This window comes from Alligator mississippiensis, chromosome 3 (genome assembly GCF_030867095.1).
Source record: "Alligator mississippiensis isolate rAllMis1 chromosome 3, rAllMis1, whole genome shotgun sequence".
Classification (NCBI taxonomy): Eukaryota; Metazoa; Chordata; order Crocodylia; family Alligatoridae; genus Alligator; species Alligator mississippiensis.
In genome coordinates, this window is record NC_081826.1 from 155,001,070 (window position 1) to 155,019,224 (window position 18,155).

General features: G+C 47.1%; 1 protein-coding gene across 4 annotated transcripts in view; it reads left to right on the plus strand.

The window, feature by feature from the left end:
* Positions 1-18,155, plus strand: part of TRABD2A (TraB domain containing 2A) — a 185,803-nt gene that overhangs the window by 159,159 nt on the left and 8,489 nt on the right. For 3 of the 4 annotated variants that reach the window (XM_059724557.1, XM_059724559.1, XM_019490837.2), the window contains one exon: positions 12,525-12,615. In XM_059724557.1, coding sequence (XP_059580540.1) covers positions 12,525-12,615 — 91 coding nt within the window. Of the gene's footprint in view, positions 1-12,524; positions 12,616-17,659; positions 17,874-18,155 lie in introns of all 4 variants that reach the window. The other variant, XR_009460922.1, reaches the window with a different exon arrangement.

Consider the following 18,155-nt stretch of genomic DNA (forward strand, 5'->3'; position numbering starts at 1 on the left):
CTTTTTAAGGCAGTCGTTTTTCTCTGCCTCACTGGTAAAAATGCACGCCAGTATATTGGAAGAAGTATTCTAATACAGGGATGCATCCAGAAGGGGTGCAGCAGCATGGTCTTACCCATCCTTTGACTGTGCTGCAGGTAAGCTCTCAGCACAGGGTCTCTGCAACCTAAGGGGTGAGCACTGCCACTGTCACTGCTCATCCCCCTCTCTTTTCCCCTGAGGCTGAATTTATTGAGGAAGCAACACCATTCACCATGCACTCTGGAGTCATGTGAAAGCAGAGGCTCTGCCAGACCCTGGAAAGAGAGAGGGAGAGCTGCCTATTTGCTCGATAATGCCAGATCCTTCTTTAGTTCCTCACAGTCCGCCTTGGTCTTAACCACTTCGAATAATTTTGTGTCATCCGCAAATTTGCCCACCTCGCTACTCACCTCCTCTTCCAGATCAGTTATGAACATGTTAAACAGCACTTGTCCCAATGCAGATCCCTGGGGGACCCCACCGTTTACTTCTTTCCATTCTCAAAATTTACTATTTATATTCACTCTTTGCTTTTTGTCCTTGAACCAATTTCTTATCCATGAGTAGACATGCCCTGTCATCCCATGACTACCTAATCTAGTTAAGAGCCTCTGATGGGAGGACCCTTGTTAATGGCTTTTTGGAAGTACAAATATACTATGTCAGCTGGATCTGCCTGCTTATTGACACCCTCAAAGAACTCTAGTAGGTTGGTGAGGCATGATTTCCCTTTGGCAAAGCCATTTTGATTCCTCCCCAGCAAGTCCTGTTCATCCATATGCTGAACAGTTCTTTTTTTTTACTGTTGTTTCAACCAGTTTTCCAGGACCAGAAGTTAGGTTCACTGGCATGTAGTTCCCTGCATCCCCTCTAGAAGCAGGGGCAGGCAATTATTTTGGGTGGAGGGCTGCTTCCCGAGTTTTGACAAGCCATCAAGGGCCGCAGCGGTAGCCATGCCCTTTGACAGGTGCCTCACCCCCTGGTCCCCATCTTAGGGCTGGAAGTCCTGCCTCCTAACCCCTGACCTTTGTGACCAGAAGTCCCTCCCTTTGCCCCCTGGAAGTACCCTTTTCAGCAAGGGGGTTTGCCATCTCAGAACCAGAAAAATACCAAATTATATTTTAAAAATCAAATGTACTACAACATTCATTAATTTCATTTCAAAAAATATTTTTATCCTGATTTACATGCGTTTGTGTAGTGTCCATAGAGGTGATGATATAATAGCTTAAAATGAAGTCTTGCTCTTGTATATTGTGGGAGGGTATGCGTGGGTGGGTGGGGTGTAGAGGAGAGTGTGGGTGTGTGTGGGGGTGGATAGGTGTGGGGTGGGGGAGCATGTGTGTGTGTGGATGTGTGGGGTGTGGGTGTGTGGGTGGGTATGGAGTTTGTGGGGAGTTGTGTGTGGGGGGGAGGGTGGCTGGGGAGGGTTGTGGCATGCATGGAGAGGGAGGGTTTGCCTACAGCTCACCCCCTCCCTGGGGAGGCAGAGCTCCCTCCAGCGCGTCTCCAAGCCCAGGCTCTGCACTTCTGCCACTTCTGGCCCCGTGGTACCAATGCAGGCCCCATACTCCTGCTTGCTGCAACTTATCCCTCCCGTCTGCAACTGCTGCCCTTCTCTTGCCACTTCCCCATCCCACCCTCCTCGCTGCTCCGACACCACATCCCAGCTGCACAGTCAAGAACGCAGGATGCAGCAGGAACTGAACCAGCCTGGCTGGCACTGCATGGAGCCAGCCAAGAATTGTGGGGACCAGGCTGGTTCCTGCTGAATCCTGCAGCCCAGCGCTGCAGCTGGGAACCACGTGGTGCTGAAGTGGTGGCAGCTGCAGGCAGGAAAGCAGGGAAATGGCTGCAGGGGACTGGCAGTGAGCGGGCATGTGGGAGTGTAGTGACAGCTGAGCAGGAGCACAAGGCCTGTGCTGGTGTGCCAGGGTCAACAACAGTGGGGGCCCAGGGTGGGCCGTAGGCCAGCAGGGGCTCTATGGAGCCAGACTGGGCTACACCAACAGGCAGAAGGGAGAGCCAGCCTGACTCCTTAGAGCCCCTGCCAGCCCAGGTCCTGTGCTTCTATCTCCCAACCCTGGCCCTGCTAGCGCAGGACCCACACTCCCGTCCTGCTGTTGCTGCACTCCATGCGCCCACTCGTTGCCCCTTCCCTTCACCTTCTGTAGACATTTCCCAGCTTCCCCGCCCCACTCCCCACCTCCCCCTGCCTGCCGGCCACTCTGGCACCACGTGGTTCTTGGCTGCAGTACCAAGACTGCAGGAGCTGGCCTGGCCCGGCCCTGAGGACTGGGGTGATCACCCGTAGTCCTCCCCTGCCTCCCTCCCTTTCTCCTTCTTATCTGAATTTCTCTCTGGGAGACAGGAACAGACCCAGGGGCCCAGGCCCCAGGCCTCTGGCTGGGGGTGGGCAAGGCTGGGCTGGGTTTGCTGCTGAGGCTGCTTAGTCCTGCCTCTGGCTCCCCCTGGGTCCTACTGCTGCTGGCTCCTGCCATCTTTGACAGGCAGCCAGGGGCAGATAAATATTAATTTTCTAAATGTTTTAGGGTCCCTGTGAGCTGGATAGAAAGGCCTGGTGGGCTGGATGTCGCCTGTGGGCCATATTTTGCCCACCCCTGCTCTACAGCATTCTTTAAATATGGGAATCACATTTGCAGCCCTCCAATCCTTCGGTATCGAGGCTGCTTTTAGTGATGGGTTGCATACTATAGCCAGGAGTTCAGCAATTTTTGATCTGAGCTCCTTCAAGACCCTAGGGTGAAGGATGTCAGGTCTTATGATTTGCTACTGTTTAGTTTATCAATTTTGTCTACATTCTCATCTTTTGAAACCTCAGTGTGGGTCAGTTCCTCTGACTAGTCCCAAGAGAGGAGATCTGGTGATGGAATTCCCTTAATATATTCCACAGTGAAGACACATGCAAAGAATGCATTTAGTTTCTTGGTAATAGCTTGGTCATCCTTTCCCCTCCCCCTCCTCCCCCCCCTTTTATACTCTGATCATCTAAAGGCCCAACCTGGCAGGTCTTTGCCTTCTAATGTACTTTAGAACATTTTCTTGTTACTGTAGCAGCTTATCTGACTTCCCACAGTGATCAGACGGTGCTGGGGGAAGGCATTGCAAGCCAAGAGTGATGCTACTTTTGGTTTATCTATGTTATGGCATTGCCCTAAAATATAGTGACAGCCTGTGCGTGTGACAGGCTGTGGGTTGGTGTATCTTTCAGTTTATATCAAAAGGAACAATAGCTCAGCTCTCCTGATCTCTTTACCTCCAGACTATCATTTAGTGACTTTCAGATTAAATTTATTTTGTGCTTTATGTCTTAACTCCTCTCAGCATCAGATTACTGAGCCCTAGAAACTGCACCTTCTGATAAGTGTTTTCGAGTTTCCCATGTGAACATGGTTGGGTAGGTTCCATTTTTACTTCTTCTCTGAGGCACTCATCTTGGCTAGAAAGTCATCTGAGAAAACCTGAGTCCTGTGGTAGAGAAGGGACCAGTGGTTCTAATTCCACTTCATGAAATGACCACAAGGGAATACAATGGTGTATTTTGTGCCATTGGACTCACTTAATGTGATCTGTCTAATTATGGATTTAAAACGATGTAAGCTCTCAAGAGTGGCAGAGCCAGTACTCTGACTGACCTGCATAATGTATTCCTGCATATCCTCCACTGCCTGGGTCCACCTGGAATTCTTTCTTGTCTTTTGCTTTGAGTCAGTACTGGAAGTTCAAGGTCTTTCTCCACAGTTTCACTTGTACAACTGTTCACATGACAACTTAGAAGAAAAAGACTACCTATCTGTACCATGGGCAACTGGTGCTGCCTTAGTCAGGGGGGGCATGTGCCCCCCCAATGATCTCGCCAACCAGGGGGAGTTCCCCCGTGGCCAAGCTCATCAACTGGGGGGGCGGGGTCCCCTTGCAGCAAAACCTACCCACTGGTAAGCGGCTGCACTGCTCCCGAAAGCAACCACGGCGCTCCCGGAAGTGGCTGTGATGCTTCCAGAAGCAGCCGCAGCCTACATCCAGTGCTCGCACTCCCCAGCTGGTACTTGCAGGGGGTGGCACTGGTGCTCCTGCCTGCCCCCTCTGCCCGTTGCCTGAGTGGGGATTGTGGCCTGTCACGGGGTGCACCGGTGCTCTCAGGTGGTGCGTGTGCACCCCCGTGCACCTCCTATGAGTTGCCACTGATCTGTACCTTCATGATTGATCTGTAGAGGTGAACAAAACTCTAGAGGGAGGCCAGTTGGATGGTTAGTCAGCTGCTGCAGCCTGCTGTTCTTTCTAGCTCATGTTGTGAGATAAACTGAGCCCAGAGATTTCCTTTACATTCACTCATAGGACATTGTCTCTGAGGAGCAGGGTGGATAAAGGAGGGGCAGACTTGACACTAGTCAACATCAGGTCATGCAAGTGAGTTAGCAAGTTAGTTTAAACCAGTCAATGTTCATAGATTCTAGGGTCAGAAGGGACCTTAGTGGGCCATCTAGTCCAACACCCTGCCCCTGGCAGGCAAGAAAAGGATCACCAAACCTGGGATCATGTGATCCCAGCCAGGTGCCTGTCCAGTCTCCTCTTGAAGACCCCCAAGGATGGGGCGAGCACCACCTCCCTTGGAAGCCCATTCCAGATCCTGGCAACCCTGAACTTGAAGAACTTTTTTCTAATGTTCAGTCGAAACCTACTCTCCAGTAACTTATGGCCATTGTTCCTTGTTGTTCCAGGGGGTGCCCTGGTAAACAGATCATCGCCTACTTTGTGTTGCTCTCCCCTTATGAATTTGTACGCCACCACAAGGTCCCTTCTCAACCTTCTCTTGGAGAGGCTGAAAAGGTTAAGGTCCCTTAGCCTTTCCTTGTAGGGCCTTCCCTGTGGGCCTCCAATCAGACAAATGGCTCTTCTTTGGACCCTCTCCAGGTTGTCCGTATCCTGCTTGAACTGCGGTGTCCAGAACTGGACATAATACTCCAGCTGTGGCCTGACCATTGCCGCATAGAGAGGGAGAATCACCTCCCTGGACGTGTTTGTGAAGCACCTACGGATGCATGACTAGGTGCGATTGGCTCTGCTGACTACTTCATCACATTGACAACTCATCTTCATCCTGGAGTCAACAGTGACTCCAAGTTCTCTTTCTGCCTCAGTGGTGCTGAGAAGGTTACCCCACAGCCTATAGGTATGATGGCAGTTTTTTCTCCCTAGATGCAGCACCTTACACTTGTCCTTATTGAATTGCATCCTGTTGCTCTCTGCCCACTTCCCCAGCCTGTTGAGGTCAGCCTGGATTTCCTCTCCAGGGTGTTAGCTGCACCCCATATTTTTGTGTCATCCATGAATTTGGACAGGATGCTTCCCACCCCCTCGTCCAGATCACTGATGAAGATGTTGAACAGCACTGGCCCCAGAACTGAGCCCTGAGGGACTCCACTGCACACATCTTTCCAGTTTGACACTGACCCATCCACCACCACCCTCTGAGTGTGACCCCTGAGCCAGTTTGCTACCCAGTCTACCGTGTAATCATCCAAGGCAAATCTTCTCAGTTTATTAATAAGGATGGTATGGGATACCATGTCAAAGGCCTTCTTTAAGTCCAGATAGTTAACATCCACCTCGACTCCTGCATCTAAACATTTGGTGGCCTTGTCGTAAAAAGAAAGTAGGTTAGTCAGGTAGGACCTGCCTGCTATAAACCCATGTTGGTTACCCCTCCGCATCACATTAGCCAGCGGGCTCCCACATATGTATTCCTTGATAATTTTTTCTAGGAATTTCCCTGGGATAGAGGTAAAGCTGACCAGTTTATAGTTCCCTGGATCCTCCTTCCTCCTCTTCTTAAAGATTGGGATGACATTGGCACTCTTCCAATCCTCCGGGACTTAACCCGAGCACCATGAGCACTCATATATCCTTGCTAGTGGTTCAGCTATGACACTCACTAATTCCTTCATTACCCGTGGGTGGAGTCCCTCCAGTCCCAGTGATTTGAACACGTCCAGTCCCTCCAAGTGTCCTTTTACCGTATTGGCACTGACCATTGGTCGGCTGATGTTCCCCTCATTGGTGTCTGTGATGTGTATTGAGGGTTTGTCTAGATGCCGATTTAAGAAGACAGAGGCAAAAAACTCATTGAAGAGCTCTACCTTGTCCCTGCTATCTGTCACTAAGCCCCTCTGCCTGTCCTATATGGGTCCTATGCTACCCTCCACCCTCTTTTTGCTCCCAACGTACCTAAAGAAGGACTTTTTATTGTCCTTAATCCCTGCCGCTAGCCTGAGTTCCAGAGCTGCCTTGGCCTTCCGGACTGACTCCCTGTAGGTGCAGGCCAAAGAAGTGTATTCCTCCTTGCTAGCTACCCTGTTTCCACTTCCTGTATGCTACTTTTTTTGCCCTTAAGGTATCCTGGATAACCCTGGTTAGCCAAAGGGGTTTCTGGCCCCTTTGCCCCCTTTTCTCTGCCATGGGATTGTCTCACTCTGAGCCCGAAGAATAGTATCCTTAAGGAATGACCACCCCTCCTGGACCCCCGAAGCATCTAGGTTCTTGGTTCCTAGTACCCTGCTAACCAAACCCCTGAGCCTATTAAAGTCAGCCTTTTTAAAGTTTAGCACCTGTGTCCTGCTAGGTATAGTGCCCGCCCTTCTCTGGATAGTGAATTTTATCATTTAGTGATTGCTGTCCCCTAAATTGCCTTGAATATATAGATCCCCCACCAGGTAATCCCATGTGGCCAACACCAAGTCGAGCAAGGTGTTACCCCTGGTGGGACTCCTTACCTCCTGTGTTAGGTGGAGGTCCTGAATGCAGGTTAAGAACCTGCATGAGTGGTTGGTGTGCGGGCCTGGTGCTGTCCGAGGCTTTCAGGGGTGCGTGGCGGGCTGTGGCCGGGAGCCCGCAACGGTAGGGCAGGGACTTTGGCGCGACGGACTAGAATTAAGCACGGACTCGTAACGGTTAATTAAAGATTGTTTTACTTACACCGTAGGTGGTCGCAGTGCAGGCAGGAAAAACTTTCTTGAGTTGCAGTTACAGACAAACACAAGTGGAGTTTGCTAGGCTCCACCAAAGACACATGCACGGAGTTTGCTAGGCTCCGCAAAAACAAACACAACAGAGCTCTGGATACCCTTGACAAGCATGCAAAACCGCAGATACGTCTTAAAAATTTAATGAACGAGATGGGAAGAGGTTGGTGGTTGATCAGGCCGCCGAACTCCTCTGAGACGCACACAAAGTTTCTATTACTCTGCTGCGTGCTCAGAGTCCCCACGAGATGGTTGTGGAGTCCTCTACAACTTGGGCGGAAACTGCTCAAACCTCTTATACGACTAGCAAGCCAATCGCTAGCCGCCACGTGGGAATAATTTAGAAACAGCCAATAGTGGGAAACAAATTTACATACGGGTGGCGGGAACTCCTTTGCGCCGGGGGTTTCTCTCTGCAGCTGAGAATTGCACTGTGCAAAGAAAGCTCCATGTGGCGGGAAATAATTCTGTAGTGCCGAATCATTGGGTCATACACAATCATTGGGTCACGACAGTTGGATCTAGCTGACTGTTCCTTCCAGCATATGTCTGGGTAGTTAAGGTCCCCCATGACTACCATGTTGTATCTGCGGGTTCCCTGGCACCTTTTCTGGACCCTTTTCCTGTTGATTTTCATTTTACATTATGGGAATATTTTAGAAGAGAGATTACAGATGACTGGCCTTTGCAAAAATCTCTTAAAAATCAGAGGCACGGTTCCTCTAAAATACTCACAAATGAATTGTTTCATCAGTCCATAAAAGCTCTGGCACACAGAGCCCATCTGCACGTTCCCAGTCAAGTCAAGAAAAGTAAACATCCTGGTATAGGATCTCCCTGTGACTAGAACCAGTTCCATCACTCTGTAGTTGCCTTGCTGCAATCACCTACTACTGCTGTTCCCACCGTTTCTCAGCATATGTCAGCCTACTTTTGGTTTCCTCACTGATACTTTTATTTACCCACCTGTATGTCCACTGTTCTGTTGGAATGGACCGAAGTGGTGAGTTATTGGTACTTACATGGGTGTGCAAGGAACAATAGCTGAGATGTTTCTTGAAGAGGAAACGCACACAGTTACGTGGGTTTCAAGTTTGGGTTTCTCTTTTACATTACACAAAGAAGCAAGGTTAATAAAATTATTGGCCCATCAGCATCCAATATCATACCTTGTTCAAATTCAGTGAGGGAAAAAATATATATATATAAATATATATTTACAAAATGACTTATCATGTTATAAAACAATAAAGAGAAAAATTCAGACCAACAGTGAATCTACTGCTATTCCGTGGTTAATCTTACTGGGATTTGATAAATACCCAAAATCAGGCTGTCTTAAATTCTGGTTCTAAAGTCTCTGCTGAGATGGATACTCTTGACTTAACTGTTAGATTAAAATACCTTTGCCTGTGTGTCTCGGGTAATAAAATCTGCAAGCCAGAGGAGATAAGAAGGTTGTGCAGAATTTTGTCACATAGGGTATTATCCCAAACGTTTGCCATAGGTGATCCCATAATGTAGTGCATCTGAGAGGGGCATTTGAAGATCAAAAATTCAGAAGCCAGGACAGACAGGATTGCAATCCCTTGTTGGTCAGACAGCTTTGTTTTTTGAGCATATTGCTCATCACAATCCCTGTGCTCCACTTCCTTTCAGTGCAGATTAAAGACTGGGGTCTTATTTACTCTCCAGTAGAGTGTATGGCTGAGCTGGTGCATACAACAGCTTTTCAGTTCCCTTTTGAGTTTGAGCACAGAAGAATAGAGATTCATGGCTCCCCACCCCCTGCCAGAGTAAATTGACCTCTCAAATGCATCACTTCACCTAGTGGTATGGGGATAATGGAGAGCTGTGTACAGAAAGAAAGGAGGAGGCTTTCTGATGGGACAAGAGCCTGGGGCTTTTCTTTTGGAGGCATTCAAGTGTGTGAGGTCAAAATAGAAAACAGGTGATAGAGGCCTACTCCCTGTCATGGTTCTTTGGACTCATTCTCTCATGCAGTGCAACTGTTTGATCTGAAACCTCGGGAGGGTGAATCCTTCTTTCTGGTCGTTGTTTATAGTTGCTTTGGGCAAGGAGTAGGTGGATCTCTTACATATAACCAAAGACTCTTTGCTACAAAGGAGCCTGCCCTGTATCTGTTCCCAGAAGAAAAGCAAAGTATTAACTAATGACAACCTCATATGGTGGCTCTAAATACAGGAGCAGCTGGCTACCTCGTATATCGAATAATCAGGAAATCCTGTTCCAGGAGCCCTTGTCCCTTCTCTCTGTGATTGCCACTTTGGCATACTTTGTCACATCTTGAATGACTTGAGAGCTCCTCGGGGCGCATACCTCATCTGTCTCCTTGTGCTGAAGCCTACTTGGCATGCATGTAGGAATGAAAAAAAACAGGATCTTTCAAGTGTTACATATGCCCAGCTAGGTGGTAGTGATTGTTTATGGTTGCTTACCTATTATAAAGTTAGTTTTTGAAGGCTTCATAACAAGTCTGTGCCTGTTTGCATGTGGTCTTATGTTTTTTATGTATTACACATAGTTTTGTTCCATTTCTAAGATTATTGGCATGCAGTTTCTTGTTCCTATTAGAGTCTGGTCTACTACTCATGGACTCTGGATCAGACCCTTGGTTAGCTTCCTGAAGGATAACTTCCATGCAATATCACAGATGAGTAAGAGGAAGAAAAAGAAGTGAGAGAGACTGATTCAAGAAGTCACATAAGTGTATAGTTAGTCTAAGTTGGACTGAAGCTCATGCTTTAAAGCTTCCTTCAGTGTCAGTCTAAATCACCATTATAATAAATAAAAATTGGAAATCAGATAGGCAGTAAGCAAGAAGCAAGGATTTTTGACAGCACAGGTTTCCCTCGCTTTATGTTGTACGTGCATTCCTGGAAAATGGTACATAACTTGAATTTGCATAAAGGAAACTCTCTTTATAATGTAACAACTAGGGATACATTCCAAGACCTCAACAGTATTGACCCCCAGACCCATTTCTACTACTTATACAAGACAATTTTGGTACTCACCAACAGCAGACAGTACACACAAGCACAGGGCACTGTCATAATGAGGATGGCAACTACAGTAACGTGTTGTAGACAGTGAGTGAGGAGCACAGATTCACACAGGAGACTATATTTTGGTGTGCATCACTTCCACAATGCACCACACAAAGCAGCTGACTGCGGGCTTCAACCACACCAGTCACATAAGAGTGAATTTACCTCGCATATAGCGAATTTTTGGTTCGCATAAGAGTGAATTTGCACATACAGAACCTGCATAAAGCGAGGGTAGCCATTTTGACAGTGCAATTAGAACTTAGAATACAGGAAATATTGAGCCACTGAGCTGTATATGATAGTGAGAGGTTTGCCATAAGGTAAATGTTGCTGTTTTGAAAGCACAGATTTGCTGATCTGTGCTGCCATGTACTCCTAACTTGAAGTAATAAAGGATATAACTGGCCTTCTGATTCCCCCACTGCTATGGAAAGCCCTGCACCCCTATGGTACTCTGTGAAACCAGGGTCTTAGTTTGCTTTGTTCCAAATGAACAGGTTACTTAGGCTGTACTTATTCTCACCTTCCAACAGCAGGTCCTGCTTTAGTGATTATAAGGCTCAATTACATGAAGTTCATGCAGAACACAGCATCCTGTTTGTTCCTTGGTAGAAAGAAGTACTCATTCGTCCTACTTTGCACCTCTTGCCAGTGAGTGACGTTCAGACTGGAACAGTCTGAACTGAATCCCTTTTGGTGCCCCATTTGTCAACCACCCTGCCTGTCTGAGATATGCACTTCTAACCACAGCACACTGTAAAAAGTCCACCATTGAGTCTCTGCAATGATGAGTTTAGGGCAGTAGGACTTGATGCCCCTTGACATTTATCTCAGGGTGTTATATGCATTTGGGGGAATACACTATTTTTTCACAGGTAAAGTGTAACGTGACCATTGTTAGAGTTCAATTTTATGAATATATACACTTCTGAAATAGGATACTGAAGGTTAATTTCATTCCTATTCTTTAGGAGTATGTTTGCATGTTTGCAGTGGTATGTGTCCCATCCCTCTCCCCCTGAAGTTTATAATATTAGCACCTCTGAATAGGAAAGGGAGCTCTCTGGAAATTACTGCATTATTCTCATTTTATTTTATAAGAAGCTGTTAAGTCAGCGAATGCTTTTAAAGAGGCTAGAACTATTGTGCTTCCTGCAGCTAAACCTACTTCCCAGCAACCCATCTCTGAGGAGGTATTAATGCAACTATGAAATGACAGTCAGTCTACATGCAGGAAATAAGTCCTTTTAGAACTTTTCTTGTACATTTTGGTCAGGGTTTCTATTTTAATAGACTACTAATCAATTCATTATGATGTCAGTGCAGAGGCTGAGCATCATCCACATCTGGCTGAAAATGGAACCAAGTTATAAATCACTGACAGATTTCTGCTGAAGCAGGCTAAATCCTCTCCAGAGTTTAGCGGACACTACTAAAGTTAGAGGTGAATGTCTATCCCTAATCATTTATGTGAAGGATAGAGACTGAACTCTAGCATGGCTAATGTAGCATCTGACCACAGTCCAGAGCTGTTTTTCATCCACCACAGTTGGATGGCTCTAAATTAAATAATTCAAGTAGTTAACGCTGCTTGCTGTGTTCTTGTTTGGTGCCGTTCAGTTTGTAGAGCACAGTGGGATCTTTGCAGGGTTTACAAATTGTGACTCGGATCTGAGCTTGTTTCTGTGTGCTGAAGTAAATGCAGTTGCTCCAGATGTGTGGCCATATAATTTAGAACAAGGGTGGCCAATCTGTGGCATGGATGCCAGAAATGGCACAGGCAGCCACTCTGTGTGGCATGCAGCAGGTCAGGGAGGGGACAGGCAGCACAATAATAGATAAGGCAGGAAGCAGAAAGCAAAGCAGCTAATTGGGCAGGGAGCACAGGGCAGGAAGCTGAAAGATGAGCAGCAGATCAGGCAGGAGAAGGGGATTGGAGAAGCATTTGGAGAGGGTGTGGGGCTAATTTGTGGCATGCCTCCCAGAAAAGTCGGCCCCTGCTGATTCAGAACATGCTCTGGCCCTTTTCCTGCATGTATATATCAGAATCATATCATCCATTAGGAGGCAAGAAGCTGCTTAAGAGTGAGGCAGCTTCTAGGACAGTTCAGAACTGGAAGTGAAGGCTACTCTTTGAAACTTCAGGAGAAATTTTAGGAGCGTAGAATGTAATTACCAAAATGGCATATTGGTGGTCCCCTGTACTCATGCAGTGAGCACCTGGGAACCTTAGAATAACCCCATCAGAATGGTCTGGTCTCTGCCAGATGACATTTCTCCAATGATTCGTGCTATGTGTCCTCCAGACCTAAAGAGAAATGGAAATCAATTGCTCTTGCAGACTGTGGTCTCCTGGATTTTTTATTCTGATTTTTTTTCTTAACTGCAGGTCATTTCATGGGCAACAACACAGTGATTGATGTTTTGAGGAGAGAAGGGTATGAGGTAGAACACACTGCTGCTGGACAACCCATCAACAAGTAATATATGTATATTTTTATCATAGTTGATAAGCAATAGAAAGAGAGACATAAATAAGAGCTGTTCCATGTGGGCTGTTCTCTGCTATTTCCCTATTCAATTAGTTTCCTGTGTTTTATCATCTGCAAGCTAATTTGGAAATAGAATTTGCATGATACCTGCTAAGTAGGTTTTTAACATGAATTGCAGATATTTTTCCCTGAACTTTCAGGATTTTAACCAGCCAGTTGTTATCAGGAGCGAGCTAAACGCATGCCTTCTTAGGCAAGCTATCTCAGTATAGTAGTCCATGCAAAGGCAAAACTCTGACTATGCTGGTTTACAACCCCTGTCCATCTACCCAGCTTGACACTTCCTGTCTCACTACTTGTGCTTCTGGGCTCCTATTCCAGTCCCTTCCTCTTCTCATCTGCTTAGCCATTTTCTCTCCTCTGGCCCTTCTTCCCTTATTTACAAGTGCAATATATTATTACTTAGCCCAAAAGCTTTTCTTTTTTTTTCATCTGCCACCCTGTATCCCCTTTTACATGCAACTCTGACCTTGTTGTCTTGACTTCTCCAGCAACTGTCCTTGATCCTTTCTGAAGAGTTTTTCAGCCTCTCCACTCTGGAGTAGTCCTCTCCACAGTGCCTTGTGAGCCTCTTTGTTCTAAGCTATATTGTTTCCAAGTTGTCTGCTATCTTCAATATCAGGGGTCGCTGCTGTTCCTCCAGGTTCTGCTCCTTTTTAGGCTAGGATGCATTTCTATGTTAGTTGTCCTCGATAAGCGTTTCATCTTCATCCCCTCTGGTGGCTCCTCATTCTTTCCTAGCTGTGGGTATCTGTCTGGATTTTGCCCTGCTCCATGCTCTCTCTCCAAGTGATTTCATTTCCCATAATTCCAATTACCAAAGAACTTCCAACTTTAACCCCTTCCCTCTGAGACCAGTATTGATCTTCCACTGACTTGGCTCTCTCCTATGGACTTCCTGCCACTGTGTCAAATTTGACCTCCAATCTCTTGTCTTGCCTCTTCTCTCTGTTGCCTTGTCTGTGTCACTATTCTTCTTGACTGGTTTGTCACCTCAAGGCGAACTCCTCCTCCGTTCTATCCCTTTTCACACACTCCTCTTCTAGCTTAGTAGCTCTACAAAATTTCCTTTTCTTTTCACTGCTTAGACCCTTATTCATGTCTTAATCGCCTTTTCCCTCATTTATGTTGTTTCCCTTTTGCCCCCTTTCTTCTAACCACAAATATTTCCTTCCCTGACCAACCCCCCATGTCTACCAAAGGGGATGTCTGGGATAGGGGTTTCTTTGTGCTCCGTGTGTGTATAGTGTCTGGCGCAATGCTGGAGATGCCTACCCAGTAAGGCAATATGAATAAGTAATGACAAAATACCTTTTCTCCTGAGTGGAGCACATGATTTTCCTCCTTGAACACTTTTAGTGGCTCTCTCTGTCAAGCTTCTTATCAGATCAAATTTTCCTGTGTTTTCTGAAGAGATGTGGAAAGTGTTCTGTTAACTAAGGAGAAGGAATCACCAACACATTTACAGGCTGGGGGATGACCCTCTCAGCCGCACGGTAGCAGAAAGGGATCTTGGAGTTATAGTTGACTCCAAGATGAACATGAGTCATCAATGTGATGAAGTGATCAGTAAAACTAACCGCACTTTATCATGCATTAGCAGATGCATCACAAACAGGTCTGGGGAGGTGATACTTCCCCTCTATGCAGCACTAGTAAGGCTGCAGCTGGAGTACTGCATCCAGTTTTGGGTGCCATACTTCAAGAGCAATGTGGATAACCTTGAGAGGGTCCAGAGGAGGGCCACTCGAATGGTTAGGAGCCTGCAGGTAAGGCCCTACGAGGAGAGATTGAGGGACCTAAATTTCCTCAGTCTCCGCAAGAGAAGGCTGAGCGGTGATCTTGTGGCCACCTACAAATTCATTGGGGGGGACAGCAAGGGATAGGAGATGCTGTTTACCAGGGCGTCCCTTGGAGTAACTAGAAATAATGGCCACAAACTGACAGAGAGCAGATTTAGGTTAGACATCAGGAAGAACTTTTCTATGGTAAGGGTTGCCGGAATCTGAGTGGGCTTCCAAGGGAGGTGGTGCTCTCCCCTTCCTTGGGGGTCTTTAAGAGGAGGCTAGATATGCACCTGGCTGGGGTCATCTGACCCAGCGCTCTTTACTGCCCAGGGTAGAGGGTCAGACTCTGATTTGCTGAGGTCCCTTCCAACCTGAATATCAATGAATCTATGAAAGCTTCCTGCACTTGCACCTAGACCTTGTTTAGCTTGGCCTTCTCTCTACATGCATTGTCATAACTCTGTTGTCAGATAGGGGTGGGCATTTATCTTGTTGTGGACAAGCCCTCTGTATTTAACTTTCATATAAGACAAGCGCTGAAGTCAACCTTAATTTAGACAAACACTAAGTTTAACCTTAATTTAGACAGGACCTCTGTGCTTGGCCATATGACTTAAATATCATGTAATGCTATATTTGAGTTTTTGGGGTTTTTTAAAGAAAGAAACTCTTTTATGAGTTTTCTGTAGACCAGCTTCTAAGCGGCTGGGGATTGTATGCCCTACAGGCTACACCACTGTGGACTGCGCACTGCATGGGCCATACCCACATGAGCCACAGGCCCCTGGGTGGACCTCTCCGCCACAGCTGCACTGTGCACATGGGCACCCCAGCCTCGCCTTCAGCTCCTCAGCTATGGGCTCCTCCAGCACTGTGGGCTATGCTGCCCTTCCTCCCCTCCCCCCTTGGGCCAGGGTCAGGAAGTGGAAGTGGGAGGAGAGAGAGGGGGACCCCAGCTGCTGCTGCAGCTGGAGCAGTAGTGAGATGGGCAGCCAGGTGGGAGCTCAGGGGCTGCAAATTAACCCTTCTCAGGCTTCATGCAGCCTGCAGGTTACCAGCAGTACTACAGAAGAATAAAATGTCTTGGTACATGATGGTTTTTGCTGGAAGGAGGGCTTTGGCCAGGCGTTCTTTAAAACTTCTTTAGCAATTTTCTGAAATCTAGAGAAAGAGAGATCAAATTTCATTCAACTGCACATAGCGCTTATTTGACTTGTGAACAAAAACAGAGTTCAAATCACACAGCAGAACCTTAGACCCATGGAAATCAATGGCAAAACTCCTGTTGACCTAAATTGGGTCAGAATTTCACTCATATTATTTCACAGACCAAAAGGGAGCACAGGTTTCAAAGACTTGGAGGGCAGCTGTGCACCTGACTCCTACTAAAAGTCAGTGAAAGCTCAGCACCCAAATAATTGCCTTTGAAGCAGCATCCCTCCTGGTCCCTGGCCCAGATCAAAAGTTATAGCACTTCAGCCAGTTCATAGTCACTGCTGGAAATGAAGTCTTTTCTAGGGTCTGTGATTGACAGCAGCTGATAAAGTCAGTCAAAAAAGATGGGGGTTCAAGCCTTTGTTCAGAGGGAGCTAACAAAAATAGTATGTTGAAAGTTCAGGACTAGTCCTCTCATACCATTTGAAAGCAAGTTTAAAGACACAAAATTAGTTTAAAACAGGCTGAATACAAAAGAGAAGGAAAACGCTTGAGATGATGTGGAAAATGGTTAATGTGGCATCTGAGAAGAGTGGTAACAGGATGCAAAGATTTTCACGTCAAGTTCACTCATTTGAACTAGTTTAGGCCTGTACATTGCCACAAGCCATTGTCAGAGGATAACCACTCTCTGTGAATGGATCTCAGTACAGACCCTCATGGACACATAACCACATCTCTAGGCCCATGGTGGCAAGCTGGACCTATGGTGGCATGGCACAGAAACATGGGTCAGAGTGGGCCTGGGGATAGAATTGCTCTTTCAGCCTCATACAGGATCCCTCCTGGCCAGGGGCAAGTCATGTGGAATCATGTGTACCATGCCACAGTCTGGCCTCTGCCAATCCCATCAGTCCCTGGATCTGTCAGTTTGGTACCTTTCATTTGCCCTAGTATCACTTTATTTGCCATAATATATATATATATTTTTTTTGCAAATAGTGTGATAAATGTGTAAAAGAAATAAAACAGAATAACACAAAACATAATATGAATCAAAGGGGGATCTTTTGAGAGAAAGGGGAGGGGGTAGGTTTGTGCAAAGGCCGGCCCTCCCTGGGGCATGACAGTGTGTAGTAGCTGTGCCCATCAGGGAACCCCCAAGTTCATGGGCGACTGGTGCCTCCTGAGTCGGGGAGGAGCACCAGATCGCTGATGGGGGCGGTCCCCCAGCAGCCGATGATCGCTGAGCCAGTGGCAAAACCAGAAGTGCACTTCCGCGGGCACTTCCAGTTTCACAGTTGGTGCTTCCAGGAGGTGCACAGCCGATCTCAGGGGGTGCAAATGCACCTGCGTGCACCCTTTATGTGTCACCTATGCTCAACTTTGTCTTACGGCCACCTGAAGCATCCGCTGAAACACTGTGGTTGTGCCAAGAGGACAAAGAAGGAACAAGGACTGAGCTGTGTGTGTGTGTGTGTGTGTGTGTGTGTGTGTGTGTGTGTGTGTGTGTGTGTGTGTGTGTGTGTGTGTGTTCCCATGGGGGGGGAACCATCAGGGAACAAAGATGAGCAGTGGTGAGCCAGCCCTAGTGGGGCTAGATAAGGACTAGGGCCTTGGAAGAGGGCAGAAATTGGAGCACAGAGAGTAGGGGCAGGGCTCTCAGTGTGTGGTGAAGGGCAGGGAGGGTAGATAAATGGCTCCAGCCCCACAGCAGAGAGCACTGAGAACAGCTATATATAGTGTCCTGAATATAATCAAGTTCCCAGTGCCTCTATTTTGAGCTTTTAAATATTATTACTGATTTTAGGTTGAATATATATCGCATAAAATATTCATCATATAATCATAGTCATAATGAGTGCACCTCCTGCCCCCCCCCCCCCCCCCCCCCCCCCCCCCCGCAGCTGCTGCTACACTCAAGGAGAGTCAGCAAGTGTTACACTGTGGGGGAGGAGGGTGGAATCTGGCCCCAGGGGAGAAGGATGCTCCTGTGGATCTGAGTACCTTTGTGTTCCTTTTTATCACAGGCCTGCTGCTGTTCAAAACATCTCCTGCTGATTCCCCTGCAGAAAGCACAGCAGGAAAGGCTTATGCCCTTAACTCTCTCAAGACTAGGATGCTTGGGCATTCTGGAGAACAGACCAGGCACCTTGTCCAGGCGAACAGACCACGCACTTTCTGTCTATTCTGCATTCACAGGAATGCTTGGATTCCTAACTCTTCTCTGTCATGTTCATCGTGGTGAGCCCAGTTTCCTGCCCCCTAAAGGAGGGTCAGTCCCCTTTTGGAAGAGTTGTTTCAGAACAGGTCAGATAATGGTGTTTAGGGAGTGGAGAATAGTAACTAGGGGTTTGCTCAGGTCACCTTAGGTTACCATAGGCAGCATTGTCTTTCAGTGGGACTTAAAGGTGAATAGGACAGGGGCTTTGTGGGCAAGCTCAGGAAGGTACCAAGGGTCACAGAAGTGATATTCAGAAGCTGCTCAAGGGGCAAACAGGTCTGTGGTGGAGTCTGGAGCAGGAA